The sequence below is a fragment of the Rhizophagus irregularis genome, chromosome 10 (genome assembly GCF_026210795.1).
Source record: "Rhizophagus irregularis chromosome 10, complete sequence".
Lineage (NCBI taxonomy): Eukaryota > Fungi > Glomeromycota > Glomeromycetes > Glomerales > Glomeraceae > Rhizophagus > Rhizophagus irregularis.
This window is the reverse complement of record NC_089438.1, coordinates 3752218-3773193: the sequence shown is the minus strand read 5'-3', so window position 1 is coordinate 3773193 and position 20976 is coordinate 3752218. Positions and strand designations below refer to the sequence as shown.

General features: G+C 25.1%; 4 protein-coding genes across 4 annotated transcripts; 1 reads left to right on the top strand and 3 right to left on the bottom strand.

Annotated features, from left to right (window-relative positions):
• Nucleotides 1-5170: 5170 nt before the first annotated feature.
• Nucleotides 5171-6096, bottom strand: OCT59_002296 (uncharacterized protein; the record flags this gene model as incomplete). Its single annotated transcript, XM_066144407.1, has 8 exons — nt 5171-5187; nt 5287-5355; nt 5435-5485; nt 5566-5604; nt 5673-5723; nt 5798-5842; nt 5914-5925; nt 6000-6096. The coding sequence occupies 8 exons, from the start codon at nt 6094-6096 to the stop codon at nt 5171-5173; spliced, it is 381 nt and encodes a 126-aa protein (XP_065995571.1).
• Nucleotides 6097-10253: 4157 nt separating this feature from the next.
• OCT59_002295 (uncharacterized protein) lies at nt 10254-11061 on the bottom strand. The gene has a single exon (XM_025312322.2). The coding sequence runs from the start codon at nt 10968-10970 to the stop codon at nt 10524-10526; it is 447 nt and encodes a 148-aa protein (XP_025189805.1). The 5' UTR covers nt 10971-11061; the 3' UTR covers nt 10254-10523.
• Nucleotides 11062-14830: 3769 nt separating this feature from the next.
• Nucleotides 14831-15424, top strand: OCT59_002294 (uncharacterized protein; the record flags this gene model as incomplete). Its single annotated transcript, XM_025309733.2, has 2 exons — nt 14831-14839; nt 15062-15424. The coding sequence occupies 2 exons, from the start codon at nt 14831-14833 to the stop codon at nt 15422-15424; spliced, it is 372 nt and encodes a 123-aa protein (XP_025189806.2).
• A 1451-nt stretch (nt 15425-16875) lies between these two features.
• On the bottom strand, nt 16876-18368 carry OCT59_002293 (uncharacterized protein; the record flags this gene model as incomplete). The annotated part of the gene is made up of 8 exons (XM_025312323.2): nt 16876-16892; nt 16994-17062; nt 17146-17196; nt 17266-17304; nt 17788-17838; nt 17911-17955; nt 18042-18053; nt 18134-18368. The coding sequence occupies 8 exons, from the start codon at nt 18366-18368 to the stop codon at nt 16876-16878; spliced, it is 519 nt and encodes a 172-aa protein (XP_025189807.2).
• Nucleotides 18369-20976: the final 2608 nt, after the last annotated feature.

The following is a 20976-nucleotide window of genomic DNA, read 5'->3' as shown; positions in this document are numbered from 1 at the left end:
TTTATAAAAATTAATGATAACATTGTTAATTTTTTTATAGCATTTCATAGTAATAAATCATATGATTTTCATATTCCTAATAATAGTAAGTGCAATTAAATTTATGTAAATATTATATAATGAAGCATTATTTATTGACTTATTTTGCTTTTTTTAGTTGATGATTTTGATAAATTTAGTAGTAAGAAAAATAGTACTTCAAAAATAAGTAGCTTATTTAAAGGTAATTAAATAATATATTTTATTTTAAAATAATCAAATGAACGAATAACTTATGTTTATGATTATCTAGTTAACAGCAAAAGGATATTCAGTACAAGTTCAAAAAATGGCAAGTAAAGTAATTAAAATTATGTTATTTTTATTATTATAATATTTTAATATTTAATTTTTTTTAGATACTCAAAATGATTATAAGATTGAATCAATGCGAAAGCGAATAAAGAAACTTCATATTAATGATAATGGTATGATAAACAATTATTTAAATTCTTAAAATAATTATTTTTTTGATTTTTAATTTTAGTTTATATTTGATAGATGATGAAGAAGCACATAACAATCCAAATCTTCATTCAGAAGAACAAGATGAATTGGAACTTCCTGACGGTAAGAATTTATTTTTAAAAGTTAAATTTTATTAACAAATTACAAAATTTAATAATATTTTTTTTATCTTAGATATTTAGGGTACACACATTATATTAAATAAACAACATTATTACGTCTGATTTTTTTTAATGGACTATTATTCATTAAGATAAGGTTAATTTTTCTTATCATAAATTTACTTAAACACTATCGTTAAAGAAATCTACTATAATTAAATCCATTTAAAAATGAAGTCTATCCTCTGAATATAAATAATTCGAAGACCAAAATCGTCCAAACTGAAGAGGTACTGGTGAAGGATTCTATACGGAATAATTTTGAGATCTAGTACGAGGGATATAACTTGATGAGTATTTTTTTTTTCAAGATTCTTGTTTGTAATTTGTATTTTTTTTTTTATATTATTATTATATTATGAAGTATCAAATATGTAGTATAAACGTATTTTTATAAAATAAATTAAGCATATTTTTAACATTTAAATTTTTATAAACATTTTACGCACGTACACACGGCAATAAAAATTAGAAAATTATATTTTGTATTATTTATGATATATGATTTACTAAAAAAAGCTAATCAATAATCATAGACCAAGACTCCGTTCGTTTGAGAAATTTAATTGCTAAGTCTGTATATGAACGATAGACTTATTGTTACCAGATTATTAAGTAAAACAGGTTTTCAATTCGATGCAGTGTATTTTAAAGTTTCAAATAATATTATTTTTATGAAGTTTAATATTTAGCTTGAAAAATTGAAAATTTGGAAATTTCTAAAAAATGGAAATTCATAGTATTTGCTATTTTGACATTATTAGTACATAAAAAATTATATATATATATATATTTTTTTAATTATTTTTTTTTTCAAAAAAGAATATAGTAGCAGATTTCAAAAAAGTATATATTTAAGACTACTAGTTATTTTTATGAGACAAAAAAAGTGGCGTAAACTTATGAAGAAATCATATTGCCAAATTTAGCTAATTGGCAATGTTTAACAAATTTCAAAATTTATAATATTGATATCTAATACTTAGAATACTACGTATGCAGCATCTCATCAAATTAGCGTTCAACGTTCTTTAATCTTTTGAGTATTATATTAAATTTCATTCATTATTAACTTCTACAGTACTGTATATATATCCAATCTGTGGAATAAATTTTTTTAGCGAACATTTAATAAATTATTATAAAATCTATTCAATTATCTTATAAGGAATAAGTGATTTCATTTGATTTTTGTATAGAATATCAACATCATTATTCCAAATAATAATTACGAATAGATTGTTCGAATTGTATTCTCATGATTTTGTCATTTTGATTATAGCCTATATTAATGAATTTTAATCTATATTAAATTACTATGTCTGATATTTACCTTAGAGGAAAGAATACCAGAAAATAGTATTGATTATACTAACCAAGAAATTCAATATACGGTTAGTTTGATGCCCAAATATTGGTTTAGACTTTTTCAGCATTTTTATAATATTACATACGCTTAAGCTTAAAGTTTATGCTTATTTCTAAATTCAGAATATGCTTTAAGCTTCAAGCTCTATGCATTTGATCCACAGCCAGCCCTCTTTACACGTGGTAGGCTAATATAGTATATATTGAAAAAAGTAATGAAAACACATAATACGTAATAAAATATAATCACTGAAATTACTATGAAAATAATGATTAACTTACGTAATAATTACCATTGCCTTTTTTTGAAAAAAATTCCACTAATATTCCTAATTAGAAATTAATGAAATTATGTAGAAAGAAGCGCATCTTTCATTGTTCTTTTTTTTTTCTGAAACCTTTTCTTTTTAAGGCTTATCTAAATTAAAACAATAATTTCAAAAATAATTATAACCTTTTTATCTCCATTTTCAAAAATGATGTACGCTAAAATATTCACCAAAAAAAAAATATTTTTTTAAATATTGCAAAAACTCGAGATTTCCCAGTGTTTTAAGAAAAAAAAAAAGATATAATAATATTGGGTATTTCAAGTTGAGAAATCAAAAAACTCCAGTTTTCAAGTTACTATTTTCTCAAAATTAAATTTTCTGGGTTTCAACTCCGTAATCATTTTTTTTTTTGATACACCCCTTGAATAATATAATACATCATCATCATTTTGAAACGGTTATAGACTATGATATTAGAAAACATTTACTACCCAATAAAAATAAATCTTTTACTTGAAAAGCCACAATTATATCAATATTATTATCATTAGGTAAAACAAAAAAAATATTTTCTTTTTAGTAAAAAAGTTTGATGTAATTTTCTTTTTAATAACAATAATAAAAAAATAGTATTAATAAATTTTTCATGGAAATAAATAATTTTATTTACTTGCCTAATTATTTTATAATAAAATCTCATTAATAGAGACAAACCTAATTTATATGAGATTTATAATAATAATTTTTATTATTCAGTATGATATAATGTTAATTGTTTTTTTATTTGTCTAATAGTGTACTCAATCTGCAGTCAAATTTTAACCATGTGATATTATGAACATGTGACACTTGTGATCATCGATAAATAGAAAATTTTGTAAATTTTATTCTTTTATGTGAAGGAGGTTGGAACCAATTAACATTAATTGATTAATTAACCAAATTAAAATGGTTAACTAGTTTAGAAGGTATCTTAAAAACTTATTAATTATTTAGTTAATATTTATGTTCACGAATTTCAATTTATAGCATTATTCATTTCAACTCCACTTAAAGAATTAGTAATCTTATCATTCCAAATTTGCGTAATCCTCATTTAAATTTATAGAATAATATGATTTGAAATGGTTATAATAAAAAAAACAAATAACCTATCATCATTTGTCTTATCATTAAAAGGGGATGAGATATCACTAAAATTAAGAATTAAAGTTTGCCACAAAACAAAAATATTCATCAAAATTGGATTACTGGATGCTGAGAAAATTGCATAACTCTAATTTTAACTTTTTAAAAATAGGCTAGATTCCAGATATCTATTATACAGGAGGTCATAGTGGACTTTTGGCCAAAATCACCCTTTTTTATAAATCATTTTTGGTATTATTTTAACATAGAAAAGTTTAAATATTTTAAATTACTTTGGAAAATACACGCTTATTTCAGTATATGAGCGATATATAACAAATATATACTATAGTCAAATACGCTAGACCAAAAGCGAATATCAAAATCCTAACATGATATATATGGGAAGTCGAATTTTTGAAAAAAAGGAATTATTTTATCAATTTTCGAAAAAAAATCATGACGACTCCATATTGTAAAAAAGCATTGTTACAAAGATAGTTAATTCAAATGTAACATTTTTTTTTTCACCAAAACAATAAAATCTCTATATAACCTTTTTTTGTATATCGCTGGATTTTTTTCTCCTTCCCATCCGATTCCCTGATTTGACTAGTAAAAGCCTTTTCTAAAACCAATTATAATCTTTTGGTGTAAAATAGTTCAAAATGTAACAGTTTATATTCAAGATTGTTCAGTTAATTAAAAGCACTCAACTTTTCTTTAGGATATAAAGATAATGAGTATTAAAATTATTTTTTTTTTTTGATATATCAATACAGTACATTATAATGTGACGTGTGATAAATGGTAATTTTTAATTATTTTCGAGCTTTTCTAACAATTTATCACCACTTACCTCTGAAAAAGTATCAAAAAATAAATGTTTGAAGTTGCAGACCACTTTTAACAGAAAGTAGAAATCGTAAAATCTTATTTTTCTTTGCTGTTATTGATATTTGAACAAATATTTAATGAGAATAGAAAGAAAAGACAATTAATAATCCTTAAAGCAACAGTTAGTAATCATCAGTTATCATCTTAAAACAAGTTGGTTGTGAAAAAGAAAATATCATTACAAAGAGTCGAGAAAATAGATGAATTTATAGATTATAAATATAACGTATTACGAATCTATAAAACTAAACTTTCATTAAAATTATTAAAATTATTAAATTTTAGAATAAACGAGAAATAACATTTCAACTCAAAATGTACAAGAACCTTTGTTCGTGTTATAGATTTAAAAAAGGAAGTTGTCTAAGATTGGTATTTGGTATATTAAAATTAACAAAAAAAATTTTTTTTTTTTTTAGATGTAATTTTATCAATTTTATAATAAACTCTTCAATTATTAGTAGTAAATTTATCTACTCAAGAATTCACTGATTGTTAAATTTACAAAAATAAATAAAATAAAAATACAAAATAATTGCTAAAGTTCGATCATCGCTTGTAAATAATAATGTAAGGCGCAAACTATAAAGAAATTACAAACTTAAAATTTTATTGCGACAATTATCAAAAAATAAATATTTCATTGGATTTCGTAAAATATAAATCAATGAATAGTATATGATTTGAATAATTTTATAAAGTAATTTATTGATACAGTAAGTTATAATATGAAAGAAAATAAATTATTTAAATTACAAACTAAGCATCTTTAATCTTACTACTCTAGTCTTAGTGTTTAAATAATTTATAAATGTAATAATGTAATACTAATGTCAATTAGTTTTCATCCATATCTAAATACGTTAGAAGGAATATTATTTTAAATAAAAAATGGAATTTTAGTAATTAAAAAATTTTTTGACTAAACAAACTTAATCTTTCAAAATACTTACTCTCGGGAAGTTCAAATTCATCTTGTTCTTCAGAATGAAAATTTGGATTATTATATATTTCTTCTTCATCTATAAAAATTTGGTAATATAAATTACTAAGCTAAATATCATTATTATAAAAGGTTAAATAATTATTTGCATAGTATACCATCAATATTAATACGATTTCTCTTCATTTGTTGCATTATTTCTTGAAAATCTAATAATTAAAGCAATATAGTGTTTAATATTATTAAGACAATTAGATAAATATAACAAATATACCAATTATTTACTTGCCATTTTCTAATCTTCCTTTGAATGATTTGTTACTGTTAGCTAAAAATTTAAAAATAATTAATGTAAATTCAAAACAAAAATAAATATTTTAAAAATAAATTACCCACTTATTTTTGAAGAATTATTATTCTGATTACTCAATTTACCAATGTCATCAACTAAAAAGCAAAATCAATTAATAAATATATATCGTACCATATTAATAATTAATATAAACTTAATAAATACTTACTATGATTAGGGATATGAAAGTCACATGATTTGTCACCGTGAAATGCTAATAAAAGGAGATAATCTATCATTAATTATTTATAAATAAAATTTATAAAAAAATTGCTTAATTTATACCCTGTTGCTCTTCTATATTAAAAAGGGAAAATATTATATTAGTTATTTAACTTTTTTATACTATTTATTAATATTATAATAAATACCTTCAGTTGCATTTCTTGGTTCAGGAAGATTTTCAAATTGATGAACCTTACTTGTAAATAACTTGCTACTGCTAGTATGATTTTCTAAGTTATTCATTTCCGATCTAGTATCATTTTCTTCTAATTTAGTTGATTCATTTGAGTTAGTATTTTGGTAATATAAATTAATTTCTCTTATTTTATCCAGAAGGGTTTTAACATCTGGTCTGTTTAGTGGATTAGCATCCCAACATTGTATCAATAGGTTTTTATATTCTATAGGAATTCCTGGTACAATTTTTGGTCTTATACCTTCAATTATTTTCATTGCAAGATAATAATCATGTTCATAATTAATAAATGGTGGTTGACCAGATGAAATCTCCCACATAAGCATTGCAATACTATAAATATCAGATTTAAAAGTAGTTTCTTTTCCTGCAATAACTTCTGGTGCAATATAAGGAAGATTTCCATATATACTTTTTAATGGTCTATCTGCAGGTCCACAAAATCCAAGATCACTTATATTAAATAATCCAGATTTGAATAATATATTTCCAGAGTGTAAATCTCTATGAATTGCATTTTCATTATGAATTCGTAAAAGTGCTAGAATTATATCAGTAGCAATTTGAATTCTCTCTTTCCATGTAAGTTGATTATGATTTTGTTGTAAATATTTTCTTAAATCTATATCTAATTTATTCATTACAAGCATATAATCTCCATTTAATGGATCTTGTGTCAAACCAAAACATTTAACAATCGCATCTGACCATTTATTACTTATATTTAAATGTGAGGTAACCTATAAAATAAAGAAAATATTATAAAACTTCAAATAAATGATTGTAACATTCTTAGATTACAAACCTCTTCAAACCAACGTTTATTTGCACTTTCAACATTTTCTAATCTTTTGAGTATTACATTATGGTTTCCAAATCTTTTTAATTGCTGTTCTTTAGAATCCCATTCATCATATCTTCCATGAATCATCTTTGCTGTATATATTTCAGAACATCCACCTTTTGTTAAATAATTAATATTTTTTAAATTACTATATGGAATCCATTCAACTATACCACCTGGTCTAATTGTTTTCATTTGACATTCTTGTATTAAATTATCAATGTCATCATTTTCAGATGTCCAATTTGAAAAATTTACTTTTAAATAATTTCGAACACAAAATTCACAATATAATGTAGCTAAACATTTTTGGTTACAATTTTCACAAACTCTTCTTGTTCCATTATTAAAAACAACTTTATTACTGTCATAAATTTTAGTCAATTCTCTTATTGCTTCAGATTTTCCATCTTTTGAAAGTGATTCATCAGCAAGAATTATTTGTTTTTGAAATTCATCTTGTTTGTGAATATTATTGTGAATATTAAAATCTGTTAGTGCATGTGCTCTATCAATCGCAGCATTAAATTTTTTCTAATAACAGACATAATAACATAAATATACTGTAAAATTTTTTAAAAAAATAAGTTTGAAGCAGAAAAAAAAAATATTTCTGGAACGGTCTCCGAAATTCTACTTATAAAGTTACATTCATAAACATTGTGTAACCAAATGCACTAAGTAATCCCTAAGAGTACAAACTAATTTAGTCCCGTTCTATAAAATGATCATTTCCGTTATCGGTCACATAATTTTTGATTATTTTTGCTTTTTTTTCTGAACATTTTACTAATCTATTTGTCCCAGAAAGTCACAAATATTTTAAAATATTTATTATAATAATCTCAGCTAATTTGCTAATAAAAGTTAGTCATTTTAAGTATGTAATACTTCAGTCTTTTTATGGTCCCGGTCTTCAAAACAATGACGTAACAATAAAAAGTCAAATGATAATGTAATTTAATAATTTTAAGGTGGATTCCATTAGTTGATATCATGTTTGACAAATCCTCGAAGAAAAAGGATGTTAACTGATCTGCGGAATTTAATGGAAATTGTTTGGTGAATAATGCTATCACGTGTGTGAAAAAGTATGAACGTACGAATCAAGGAATTATAATTAACTAAAAGCTCTTTGAGTATAGTCTATGATAGTATATAAAAATGGGTTTAATACTAGCTAAATAGTTTATTGTTTTTATTCTAATATCATTAGAATCACCTTAGTTAAAATTTATACAAAATAATTAATTTTTTTTTAGAAAATAAATATTAATAAAGATTATTTATCAATACTTTCGCAGATTTGAATACGGTAATAAATTTTGCCTAACTAAAATTAACGATGATTACATTTTTAATATTTATTGAATTTTTTTTAAAATATGGTATAAACAAAAAAAAAATAAAATCATATTAATGTCCTAAACCCTTAAAACTTTTATGACTTTATTACACGTTAAAAACTTGAGAAAACAAAAAAAAAAAAATATTCCCGGTATTAACTTTATTTAATATACAATTGGCACGAAATCATAATCTATCCCGTAAACCTTATTTGTTTTTATTTAATGAACGTATTTTTTTTATTTCGAAATAAAAGTTTCTTATCTTTTTATCGGTCGACATAAGAGGAATAAATGTCAACCTTTTATAAATCCAAATGCAACGGTTTCTTATTTTTAGTTTGAAAAGTTTATTACCTAAATATTACTAAACAATACAATAATCCACCAGTTTTACTGCAATTAGTTAATAATTTATTACAAAAGAAATGTTTTCTAAAGTGAATATACCAATGCGTTTTAATATCATTGTCTCTTTATGATATTAGACATAATTGTAAATTAGTTCGTTAGAATTTATGAGGTTGTTGGTGAGTAAACAAAGTTTACACTATAACTTGCAAAAACGCCTTTGAAGATAAAATAATGATTAAAAAGTATAATACCTATTTAATTATTTAGATTTTTCAAATAATTAACAAACAACGGAAGGGTATTAACAGTTAATAATGGTCTTTATGAAACTATAAAGGAGAAAATATAATCAGTCTAAATGATCTTTAGTTTCAGTAAGGAATTAATACTTTAAAGATTGTAAAGTGAACGAATTTTATATATATACTTATAATAAAATCATTAATTTTTTTACATTTAAATGTTTAATAAAAGCATAGAAACTTGTAGATATTTTAACCAAGCTTAATTTTTATAATAAATGTTTTTATATGTAATAAAATTTTATAGTGAATTTTATTAAATTTAAGGATATCATAAAAAGATGCTAGCTTTTATTATGAAGAATTAGTATTATCACTATTATCACGTGGCGGCCGTGGCGTAGTTATTTAAATCCACAGTGAAATTCGATATAACGGAACCATCCGTTCCAGTAAAAATATCCGGTATATCGAGGCTTCCGATATATCAATAAATTTCGATATACCGGATTTTATATATAAATCATATGAAATTCCGTTATATCAAGTTTTTATTTGTGCGACATGTGCGACGAACATTGAAAATTTTATTTGAGAAATTTTATACACTGAAATTAACTAAAACTTAAAAAAAATCATCTATCCGACCCTGTTTTTGCTTTTCTTACTTCACTATTAGACATATTTTCAATAAAAAAGTTCGTGATTAAAGTGTAAAAAAAAAATTTGTATGATCTGATTTATTTTTAGGGGTATCACACAAATTAAATATTTCCAAATAAACAATCTTATTTAGGAAATTCTATTTATATTACATCCTTATAAAGTGATAAAGATTCTTCAATATTTTCAACTAGTCAATATATTCATCTGAGTCTTCAAAGCTTGCGTATTCCACTAAAGGTCATCACGCTGCTAATTTTATTGGTTTAAAACCGTGAATCGTCACGTGTTCTGGTAAATCGAATCATTTTTAATATTGTTCCGTTATTCCGTTATAGCCATTATCGAGAATTTACTAATAAATTCCGTTATATCAAATTTATTTTAATATATGTGATTTGGTTCCGGAAAAAAGTTCCGGTATAAGGCCAGTTCCGGTTTATTGAGGTTCCATTATATCGAATTTCACTGTGTAATTTCCGAGTTTATATTCTTTTTTTTGCGATTATTATATCCAGTACATGAAGCTATCACATTATGACAAAGTTAGGCTATTTTGTAATTCATTTATAGTAGTGAAGTAAAGTTTTGAAAAATATTTTTCTAATTACTGTATTACAAAGAAAAATAACACTACGTACTCGTACTTTTGAAAAGACCTCGCATACTTACATTATATAACGACCTATTATACAAGAGTGAATGTCTGATTCAACGATAAGGTTATATTTCATTATTATTATCAATTCAGTTTTACAAATTAATAATGCTGTGCGTCTTTAATATATATTAGTTAACATGTAATCATTATTGCTTTTTTGTAACTATTACATTTGATATGTTTTGATCAATTTTATTTATTAAACATAATATGAGTTATAAAAATAGATTTAAAATGTTAACAAGTTTAAACAAATAAATAAAATTTATTTAAAATATAAACTAAAAAAAAATAAAAGTAAATAACAAAGTAAAATTCTCTAAAATTTAATTTAATAAAAAATATAATATCCGAAATATAATAATTAACCAGTAATAGTGCCTAGAGCACAACTCAACATAGTTTTATTCTCATCCGTAACTGCAATCACAATAGAGTATGTTGCAGGTAAACCAGCATCTATTGTAATCGTTCTTGTTATGCTGAAAGATGTAGTTGGACACGTGGCTCCCGCAGTACAAATATCGATAATAGTTGCCTGGTTAAGTACTTTGTTAGCACCATCAACTAAGGATATCAATAAAGTAGTACCTGGGTTAATACCACTATCTATGGTTCCGGTAACAGTAAAAGTACAATCTTGTCCAAGAACGGGAGGATCAGGTTGAATCGATACAGTAATTGGAAACTGAGATCCAGTAGGACATTGTTCAAACGTAGTAGCTCTTTTATCGAATTGATAGTATGGAATAGCATTGACCATTGAAAGCGTAACCAATAAAATGACAACAAAAATAAGATTTTGCTTCATGATTTCTTTGATGAATGTGATTATCGATGAGTGATTTTGAAGATATTAGTGATATTAGTTAAGTTGATTGTAAATTATTGTAATTATTCGTTATCAGAGTGAGTTGAAATTTCTGCTTTTTTATAAGAAAAAAAAAATAAAAGTTTGTGAACCATCTTTCTCCTTAAAATAGTATTCATTCTCTTTTTAAAAAATTTCATTGACGTGAAAAAACATTCGGGAACGCCATGGTATAACGCGCAACAAATGAATATTCAAGAAAAAAAAAATGCATTTGCTTGATTTACTATTAAGGCGCTTAATAGATATGACATGAAAAATTTTTAATTTCCACAATACTTAATATTGTATGAACTTAAAAGAGAAATAGGAAAATAAATCGTAATATGCAGAAAATGGTTGGATCATTTAAGATAATTCCGACTTCTCCGATTTTGAAAAAAAAAATTGCTTTCTCGTGTACAAAGAAATAAAATGCAGATTTACTTTCTATGGTTCCGCAAAATTTTGATTGAACCATCGGAGTATCGGAGACTAATTAAAATTTGTTCCTAAAAAATTTTTTTTACTATACATGGAATTTCATTGAAATTTGTAGCTTTTTGACATTTATAATTAATTCAATCAAAATTTGAACATTATGTTATGCATGTAAGATATCTTATGCGTTGATTTTTTTTTTCTTTTAAAAAAAAAGAATAAAGGCGCTCTCGACAAATTGATCGGCAACAATCACTCGAAATCGTGTTACTGTAAAATAAACGCCTTATTATATTAAAAGAGCCTTATCCATATGCAGTACACTTCTAAAAAGAATTTATTTCTTTATTCCAGATATAGTATCTTATTGATAAATCAATTTTGGAAATATATAACTTAATTAGGATCAAGATCAACGACCAGTATTTAAATCACGTGATTCACGTGATATGAATTTTAAGTTTTTTGGTTTTTTTACTCATGTACACATTAATATTAGCACTAGACGTCAATTAAAAACTAATGATTTTTTAATTTGGAAACTTATATTTTTACTTATCCAGCAAAACATCCTCATTATATCTTTATACAAAGTCAAAGCACATGCCAACGACAAACACGATGAATCTGACCAACTTGATGTTTAACCACAGAACCACTTATCATTAACAGTAAATATTTCGGAGCTAGCTCCTTAGGTTTCATACAGTGGGACAACTCATACATTATCGACAGAAACGTCAGAAAATGGAGTAATACCCCTCTTCAGGCACGACTTTTTAACAGTTTATTAAACAACAAATCCTTAAATCAACTCCACGACTTCACCAAAGATAAACAATAGACTGGTTCTTCAGCACATTATGGTTAAACCACAACCCATACGATTCACCTACAAGCGAACGCCTATCCAAACATCAAGGATCCAAAATTAAAAAATCGAACTTTATTCTTCCGACAACTGATATTTTACGTAGGAATTACCTGAAACTTTATCCTTCGCAACCCATTTTATGTCAAGAATGTAAAATTTCACTCGACACCAACGATCATGTAACCCTCTGCCCCGCGCATAGACAAGATATTATACAAGTTTTATTGAAACATAAAGAAATTTTAAAAACCCTCTTAATAAACAACAATGACAGCTCATTCCAATCGGATATACCTAATCGAGTCGATAATTCACCGCTATTCAAGAATATCAATGAGGTGTCTAACGCTCGACCGACGTTCGATCACGACCACCCAGTATTTCTACATCATACCGACGGAGCTATCCTTTTTATTCTACAATTATTTGGGCAAACAAAAATTACGTACGAAGATTTTTCTTCGCTTCATCAACCCTTTTATCAAAGACCTACAAGAAGCGACATGGCAGAAACGCCAGACTTCATTCAATAATTGGGAAAAAAAGTATGACCATCACCAAAGAAAAAATTGAACTACCGGTCTCGCTATCAAATTTCCACTAGACGTTCTAGTAAAAGGAAACGAACGGAAGAAGCAATTGGAGTATCCACACCGACGCAATCAACACTACCATATACTAGGAAACGGGAACCGTTGTAAGTCCGGAACGAAAAACTAAAATTTGCCGATTTCATTGGTGACGATCACGTGGCGGACAGAGAAACTCACGTGATCGATTTTTTTTTTCATAGTGCGTAGACATACAGTATATTGTCCTTCGCTTCGCTCCGGACAATAAAGAAAGGATATTTCCCTCCGGCCTATATCAAAGACCACGATAACTACTTCGATACGCAGACCCGTATTAGATGGACTCGTCTAACTTTTTGCATTCGGGTAGTTGGTTCTCATATAGAGATTCATTATTGTTTGATGATCATAACATACCGTAATCGATTCTTTTTCTTACAATGGGATTTTATCAAATTTTACTTTATTTTAATTTTAATTTTATATAGTTTATAATAGGGCTTTTCCTGGAATAATTTTCTTTTTTTCTTCTTTTTATTTTTAGGTTTTATTTATATTTTCTTTTTTTTCGTTTTTTTTTCTTTGGTTCGAATGCCGCCTTTAGATTCTGGTAGGGTTTACTGGCACTTTTACTTTTTTTTATCCGATTTGAAGCAGTGTTGGCAAATTTTGAGGTCATTTCACTTTTTTGAAATGACCTTAGGTCATTTTGTATATGATCACGTGATATATTCATAGTAAAATCATGACGTAATCAGGTCATTTAAAGGTCATTTCAAGGTCATTTGCCAACACTGATTTGAAGTGGTCTTAGAACGACGTTTGTTCAGTTTATACTTGTACGTGTATAGTTTTCATGTAGTCATTAATGATGCTGTTTTTACTCGGAAATATAAAAATAAATATAAATATAAGAGTGAATTTATTTACCGCACCCTGCGTTACAACGCATCCTTCCTTTTTTGTAAATTGTTTATGTCGATCTTTAGTTTATACACCGCACCCCCCCCTAAAATGGCAAATGATAAACATAAAAATATATATAAATTTGTAACGCAGGGTGCGGTAAATACATTATTTCTAAATATAAATATAAATATACACATTAATAAAACTACCTACAAGGCTACAACCAAATCATATTTCATACCGTCTTTAATACCATTAATATATTTTGAAATAAATTATTAATTTTTACAATAATAACGACACAGATATTCAAAATTCGATTTAATTGCAGAAATCCCGACAGAGATTACGACAAATTCGATTGACTAATAAACATGAATATAAAGTAACATCAAAAAATTTCAATAAAGGTCAGGTTTGAGTTTGCGTATTTTTAACTAAAAAATCATGAAAATCTTTCCTTTTTTAGATAATTTTGATAATTCCAGTCCGAATTATATTTCCTATTATAGTAACCGACTAACATTATAATAATTCCGGCCCTGAAAAAATGCGTACAGCTTCATTGTAAAAAATTTTTTTCATCACCTGACCCTATATATTTCTGAAATATTATTTAAAATATTTTTTTTTTTTTTTTTTTTTTTAATAAAAATTTGTATGTTTTTTTTTCATATTTTTAAAAACGTGTATTAATCTACATTTATTTAACAATATATTATAAATTTACCGGTGTCCACCCATCATATAACACGTGACTTTAAATAAATTGATTATCATCATATTACACGAATCTTGAATCTTGTGTATCTGATGTCATGATTTAAATAAATTAAACTATTTTTTACTATTTTTTTACTATTTTTTTACAAATTTCATTCTCACGCTCTTTATCTCTCTTTTTTTCATTCGTTTAACCCTTTTTCTTTCTTTTTTTTCGTTCATTTGACATTTTCTTAACTGTTTAATTTTCAAATACTCCTTTTACCCTTTAATTACAACACTTGTCATATGTTAGACCTAGAATGTTTAAAGTTAAGTAAACATAATTTCATATATGAATTAGGGTTGGGTTAGATTAGGGTTAGGGTTAGTTAGGGTTAGGGTTAGGATTAGGGTTAGTTAGGTTAGGGTAAGGGTTAGGGTAAGGGTATAGGTTAGAAAATAGTTTAGGAAAAAGAGAGTATCGGGGCTTAGCTTCTAGTTTTGATTTTTTTTATTTAAATAGATACTAATACTTTAACTTGTTGATTTAGATGGCTTTAAATCTAGCAATTGCAAGTAATTCTCACCAAGTTTTTGAAAATCTTTTACAACAGTTTATTGAGCAACAAACACTATCACTTTCAGCACAAGATGATGATTTAACTGAAAAATTTTTAGGTATTTCAAATCCAATTCAACACAAAGGCAAAGGCCGACCTGCAAATAAGAGATATTTGTCGGCTATTGAAAATCGTTCTAATAGAAATGCAAATTCAAGAAATCAAGATCAGGACGAAGTTTCGGAAGGATCAAGAAAGAAAAACAAGCGGCAATGTGCTCTATGTAAGTCATGGTATCATGACTCGCGAAATTGCCCTTCAAAAAATAAAGAACAAGATAAAGAAAATATTTAGATAGTTTTATTTGTTATTTAATCAGCATATGCGTTATATTTTAATTTAATAAAATAAAGTTGTTTACGGCAAATCGAAATCACATGAATAAATCACGTGAATATATAGGGAGGATATGTATATCCTCCCGTATTAAGTAAAAATTTTCTTTATTTAATTATACAATATTGGAATTTTTAATATTAACTTATTATCGTTATCTAGTTTTTGAAAGTTGATATATAGGGAAAAATCTTATGATAGATATTATACCGATATTGCCAAATCATAATTATATAATTTGATTGATGTCGGTCATGTGTACATGTGTAGTGTCCCTGAGCGCTAATACAGTTCCGGTTAATGAAATTTTAATCGGTTAACGAAAAAAAGCTTAATTTATCTTATTAATTTTGTTTCATTTTCAGCCATTCCCATCCTAGTTGATTTTTTTCGGTCACTTTTTTAGACCGGATTATTTCTTTTTATAATTTTTTTTTTCGGTCTTTTTTAGACCGGACCTTAATTTTTTTTTGACTTCTTTTTGTTTTTGTTAGGCGGATCTTTTTTTTTGACTATTATTTTCTTTTTGTTAGGAACTTTTTTAATATTATTCTTTTTCAGTTTTTTTAAAACTGAGATTTTAATAATTTTCTTTCCAATTTTTTTTAAAACCGAATTTTTAATATTTTTCATCCCGGTTTTTTTTGTCTTTAGACGGATTTTCCAAATTCCGTGTGTGTGGTATTGAAATCTTACTAAGAAATTTCTGGAAATTATCCGCTTTTACTACATCAGCAAATTTTTTGAATAGGAATACTTTTATTTTATTTTATTTATTTTTATTTTTATTTTTATTTTTTTTTTTTGAAAAAAAAAGCCTATTTATAAAAGGCCGATCATTTTTTTCAACCTTATATTAAACGTCCCGTAATTTTTTTGTTAAATTAAATTATGTTAAACTTAATTAAATGTAAATATGTTAAAAGTTTTCATAAGCTGTTGAAATTAAATATATCAGTGGGCACGATAATTTAAGAAAATAACAGATATTCCAAAGAAATTTTTAAAGGTAATAAGACATAAATTTTTCTCCAGTTGTCATCTTAAAACAAGTTGGTTGTGAAAATATCATAACAAAAACAAAAATAAAAATTCTAAATTAAAAAAATTGCTAAAGTTCGCCAATATTTTGTCATCGCTTGTAAATAATAATGTGAGGTGTAAAATATAAAAGAAATTACAAACTTACAAAAAATAAATATTTCATTGATTTTTGTAACTTGAGAATATAGTATATGATTTGAATAATTTCATAAAGTAATTTATTGATAAGTAATAATATGAAAAAAAATAAATTATTTAAATTACAAACTAAGAATCTTTAAAGATGTTTAATCTTACTACTCTAGACTTAGTGTTTAAATAATTTATGACAAACTTTAAATATAATAATATAATGTTGATGTCAATTAGTTTTCATCCATATCTAAATATGATAGAAGGAATATCATTTTAAATAAAAAATGGAATTTTAGTAATTAAAAATTTTTTTATGATTAAACAAACTTAAACTTTTAAAATACTTACTCTCGGGAAGTTCAAATTCATCTTGTTCTTCAGGATGAAAATTTGGATTATTATACATATCTTCTTCATCTATAAATAAAAAATTAAATATAAAATTAAGTTAAATATAACTATTATAAAAGGTTAAATAATTATTTGCATATATGATATACCATCAATATTAATACGATTTCTCTTCATTTGTTGCATTATTTCTTGAAAATCTAAAAATTAAGACAAAAATAGCGTTTAATATTAAACAATTAGACGAATATACAAATTATTTTACTTGCCATTTTCTAATCTTCTTTTGAATGATTTGTTACTGCTAGCTAAAATTTTAAAAAATAATTAATACAAATTCATAATAAAAATAAGGGTTTTGTTTTTTATCGCCATGGCGATGCATCGCCAGTGTCACGTGATTTTATAATTCCGGCCGGAATTAAAAGATCGTCAAAGAAATTTCCTTTTTTGGAAGTTTTTGTGTAACAAAAACTTGAATTTTGCTGAAAAATAAAATTGCCTTTTTTGGATTGTGAAACGTTACCTAAAGCTCCAAAAAAGGATATTTTGGCCAGCGTTATAAAATTTGGCCGAAATTAAGCACGTGATGTATAGGGAGTGACAAATAGTATTTTTTGCACTGAAAAAATTCAAGTCCCCAGAATAAATAATAAAAATGGAAAACTAGAGGATGTGACGCGGGGTGACAAATTATTCACATATGTAAAGTCACGTGACACTTGCGACACATCGCTATGGCGATTTTTTATAAAATCCTAAAAATAAATATTAAAATAAAAATAACCTACTTATTTTTGAAGAATTATTATTCTGATTACTCAAATTACCAAAATCATCAACTAAAAAGCAAAATCAATTAATAAATATCTTATACCGTATTAATGATTAATATAAACTTAATAAATATTTACTATGATTAGGGATATGAAAGTCACATGATTTGTTACTATGAAATGCTAATAAATGGAGATAATTTATCAATTAATAATTTATTTATAAATAAAATTTATAAATAAAAATGATAAAATTGCTTAATTTATACCCTGTTGTTCTTCTATAAAATTAAAAAGGGAATATTATATTAGTTAGTATTAAACTTTTTTCTTTTAATGTATTTAATATTATAATAAATACCTTCTGTTGCATTTCTTGGTTCAGAAAGATTTTCAAATTGATGAACTTTACTTGTAAATAACTTGCTATTGCTAGTATAATTTTCTAAACTATTCGTTTCCGATCTATCATTTTCTTCTAATTTAGTTGATTCATTTGAGTTATTTTGATAATGAAAATTAAGTTTGTCAATTTCATCTAAAAGTGTATTAATATCAGGTCTTTTTGATGGGCTAGCATCCCAGCATTGTATCATTAAGTTTTTATATTCTATAGGAGTTCCTGGTACAATTTTTGGTCTTATACCTTTAATTATATTCATTGCAAGATGATAATCATGTTTGTATCCAACAAATGGTGGTTGACCAGATGAAATTTCCCACATGAGCATTGCAATACTATAAATATCAGATTTAAAAGTAGTTTCTTTTCCTGCAATAACTTCTGGTGCAATATAAGGTAGATTTCCATATATACTTTTTGATGGTCTATCTGCAGGTCCACAAAATCCAAGATCACTAATACTAAATTTAGTTTTAAATAATATATTTCCAGAATGCAAATCTCTATGAATTGCATTTTCACCATGAATTCGTAAAAGTGCATCAATTATATCAACAGCAATTTGAATTCTTTCTTGCCACGTAAGTTTAGTATGATTTTGTTGTAAATATTTTCTTAAATCTATATCCAATTTATTCATTACAAGCATATAATCTCCATTTAATGGATCTTGCGTCAAACCATAACATTGAACAATCACATCTGACCATTTATTACTTATATTTAAATGTGAAATAGCCTATAAAATAAAGAAAATATTATAAAAGCTTATAAATAAATAATTGTAACATTATTAGATCATTACAAACCTCTTCAAACCAACGTTTATTTGCACTTTCAAAATTTTCTAATCTTTTAAGTATCACAACTTGTTCCCCAAGTCTTTTTAATTGTTGTTCTTTAGAATCCCATTCATCATATTTTCCATGAATCCACTCTGCTGTATAGATTTCAGAGTATCCACCTTTTGCTAAATAATTAATATTTATTAAATTACTATATGGAATCCATTCAATTATACTATCTGGGTCAGTTGTTTCCATTTGACATTCTTGTATTAAATTATCAATATCTTCATTTCCAGATGACCAATTTGAAAATTTTGCTTTTAGATAATTTCGAACACAAAATTCGCAATATAATGTAGCTAAACATTTTTGGTTACAATTTTCACAAACTCTTCTTGTTCCTTCATTAAAAATAATTTTATTCCTGTCGTAAGTTTTAGTCAATTTTCTTATTGCTTCAGATTTTTCATCTTGTGTAAGTGATTCATCGGCAAGAATTACTTGTTTTTGAAATTTATTTACTTCGTGTAAATCATTGTAAATATTATAATCTGTTAGTGCATATGCTTTATTAATTGCAGCAACAATTAAATTTTCTCTAATAATAGACATAATGAAAAAAATATATTGTAAATTTTTTTTTAAAAAATAAGTTTGCAGAAAAAAAAATATATTTCTGGAACTCCGAAATTCTACTTATAAAGAAGTTACATTTTGTAACCCAATGATTCATTAAGTAAACTAATTTAGTAAATTGTAAATCTTTTTACCAAATAAGGGTTATCATTTCCGTTATCAGTTACAATGATTTTTAAACATTTTACTAATCCTATTTGTCCAATATTTATTGTAATATTTCCCAGCTAATTTGCTAGTCTTTTTAAGTACTATGTAATACTTCAGTCTTTTTATGTCCAGATCTTCAAAACAATGACGTAACAAATTTAATAATTTTAACGTTAAAATGGATTACATTATAAAAATGTCGTTTTATTGACAAATGTTTAACTGATCTGCGGAATTCAAACGAAATGATTTGGTGAACAATGCTATCACGTGTGAAAAGTATAAACGTACGAAAATTTATGAATCAAGAGAAATAAATTATGGTTAACTTAAAGATCCTTTTGAGTAGAATTTAATGATAGTATTTTATAAAATGAGATTAAACCCAGCTAAATAATTTATTAATATTTTATTTTCCAAAATAAATAAAATATATATAAATATTTTGTAATATTTAACTGTGATTTTAATGACATTAGAATAAAAATAATAAAAATTATTATTATTACTCTTGCAGATTTTGAATACGGTAATAAATTTTGCCTAACTAAAATCATCAATAGTTATTACTTGAATTTTTTAAAATACGGTGTAAACAAAAAAAAAATAAAATAAAATCGTAAAGTTTTTTACCTAATGTTCCAAACCCTCAAACTCTTATAACTTTATCTTACGTTAAAAACTTTTAGAAAACAAAATAATAGTTACGGTATTAACTTTATTTAATATGCAAATAGCACGAAATTATAATCTATGCCGTAAACCCATTAGAATCTTAAAACCCATTTTATTTCGCATTGATGAACGTATTTTTTTTATTTCAACGAAGAGGTTCCTTCTCTTTTTATATATATATATTATCTAAATCCTACTAAAAATACAAAGAAAAAAAGAGGATATAAAAATCTCATGATATAATTATAATTATACTTTAATTATAATGAATGACTAAAACAAATTTAGAACCTTTTTCGTTGCTAAAATAAGTTCTCAATGCGTCAGAGTTTAGAATATTTTAGTTCGTATTATTATTTTTCTAAGAAATTAAGCAAATCGGAAAGGGTGATGATTAAGGACTAAATTATTAATTTTTTCATTAGTTACAGTAATAATTATTATATTGAACTCTACATTTTATCTAATTACAAGCAAATGAATAAATTCAAAGTATTTAAATCTTTTGCTAAATTATTAATAATATCACGATATCTATTCATATTATAAAAA

What these genes read in the sequence shown, in the direction of transcription:
- OCT59_002295 (XM_025312322.2), bottom strand. Translation starts at nt 10,970, where the DNA reads ATGAAGCAAAATCTTATTTTTGTTGTCATTTTATTGGTTACGCTTTCA.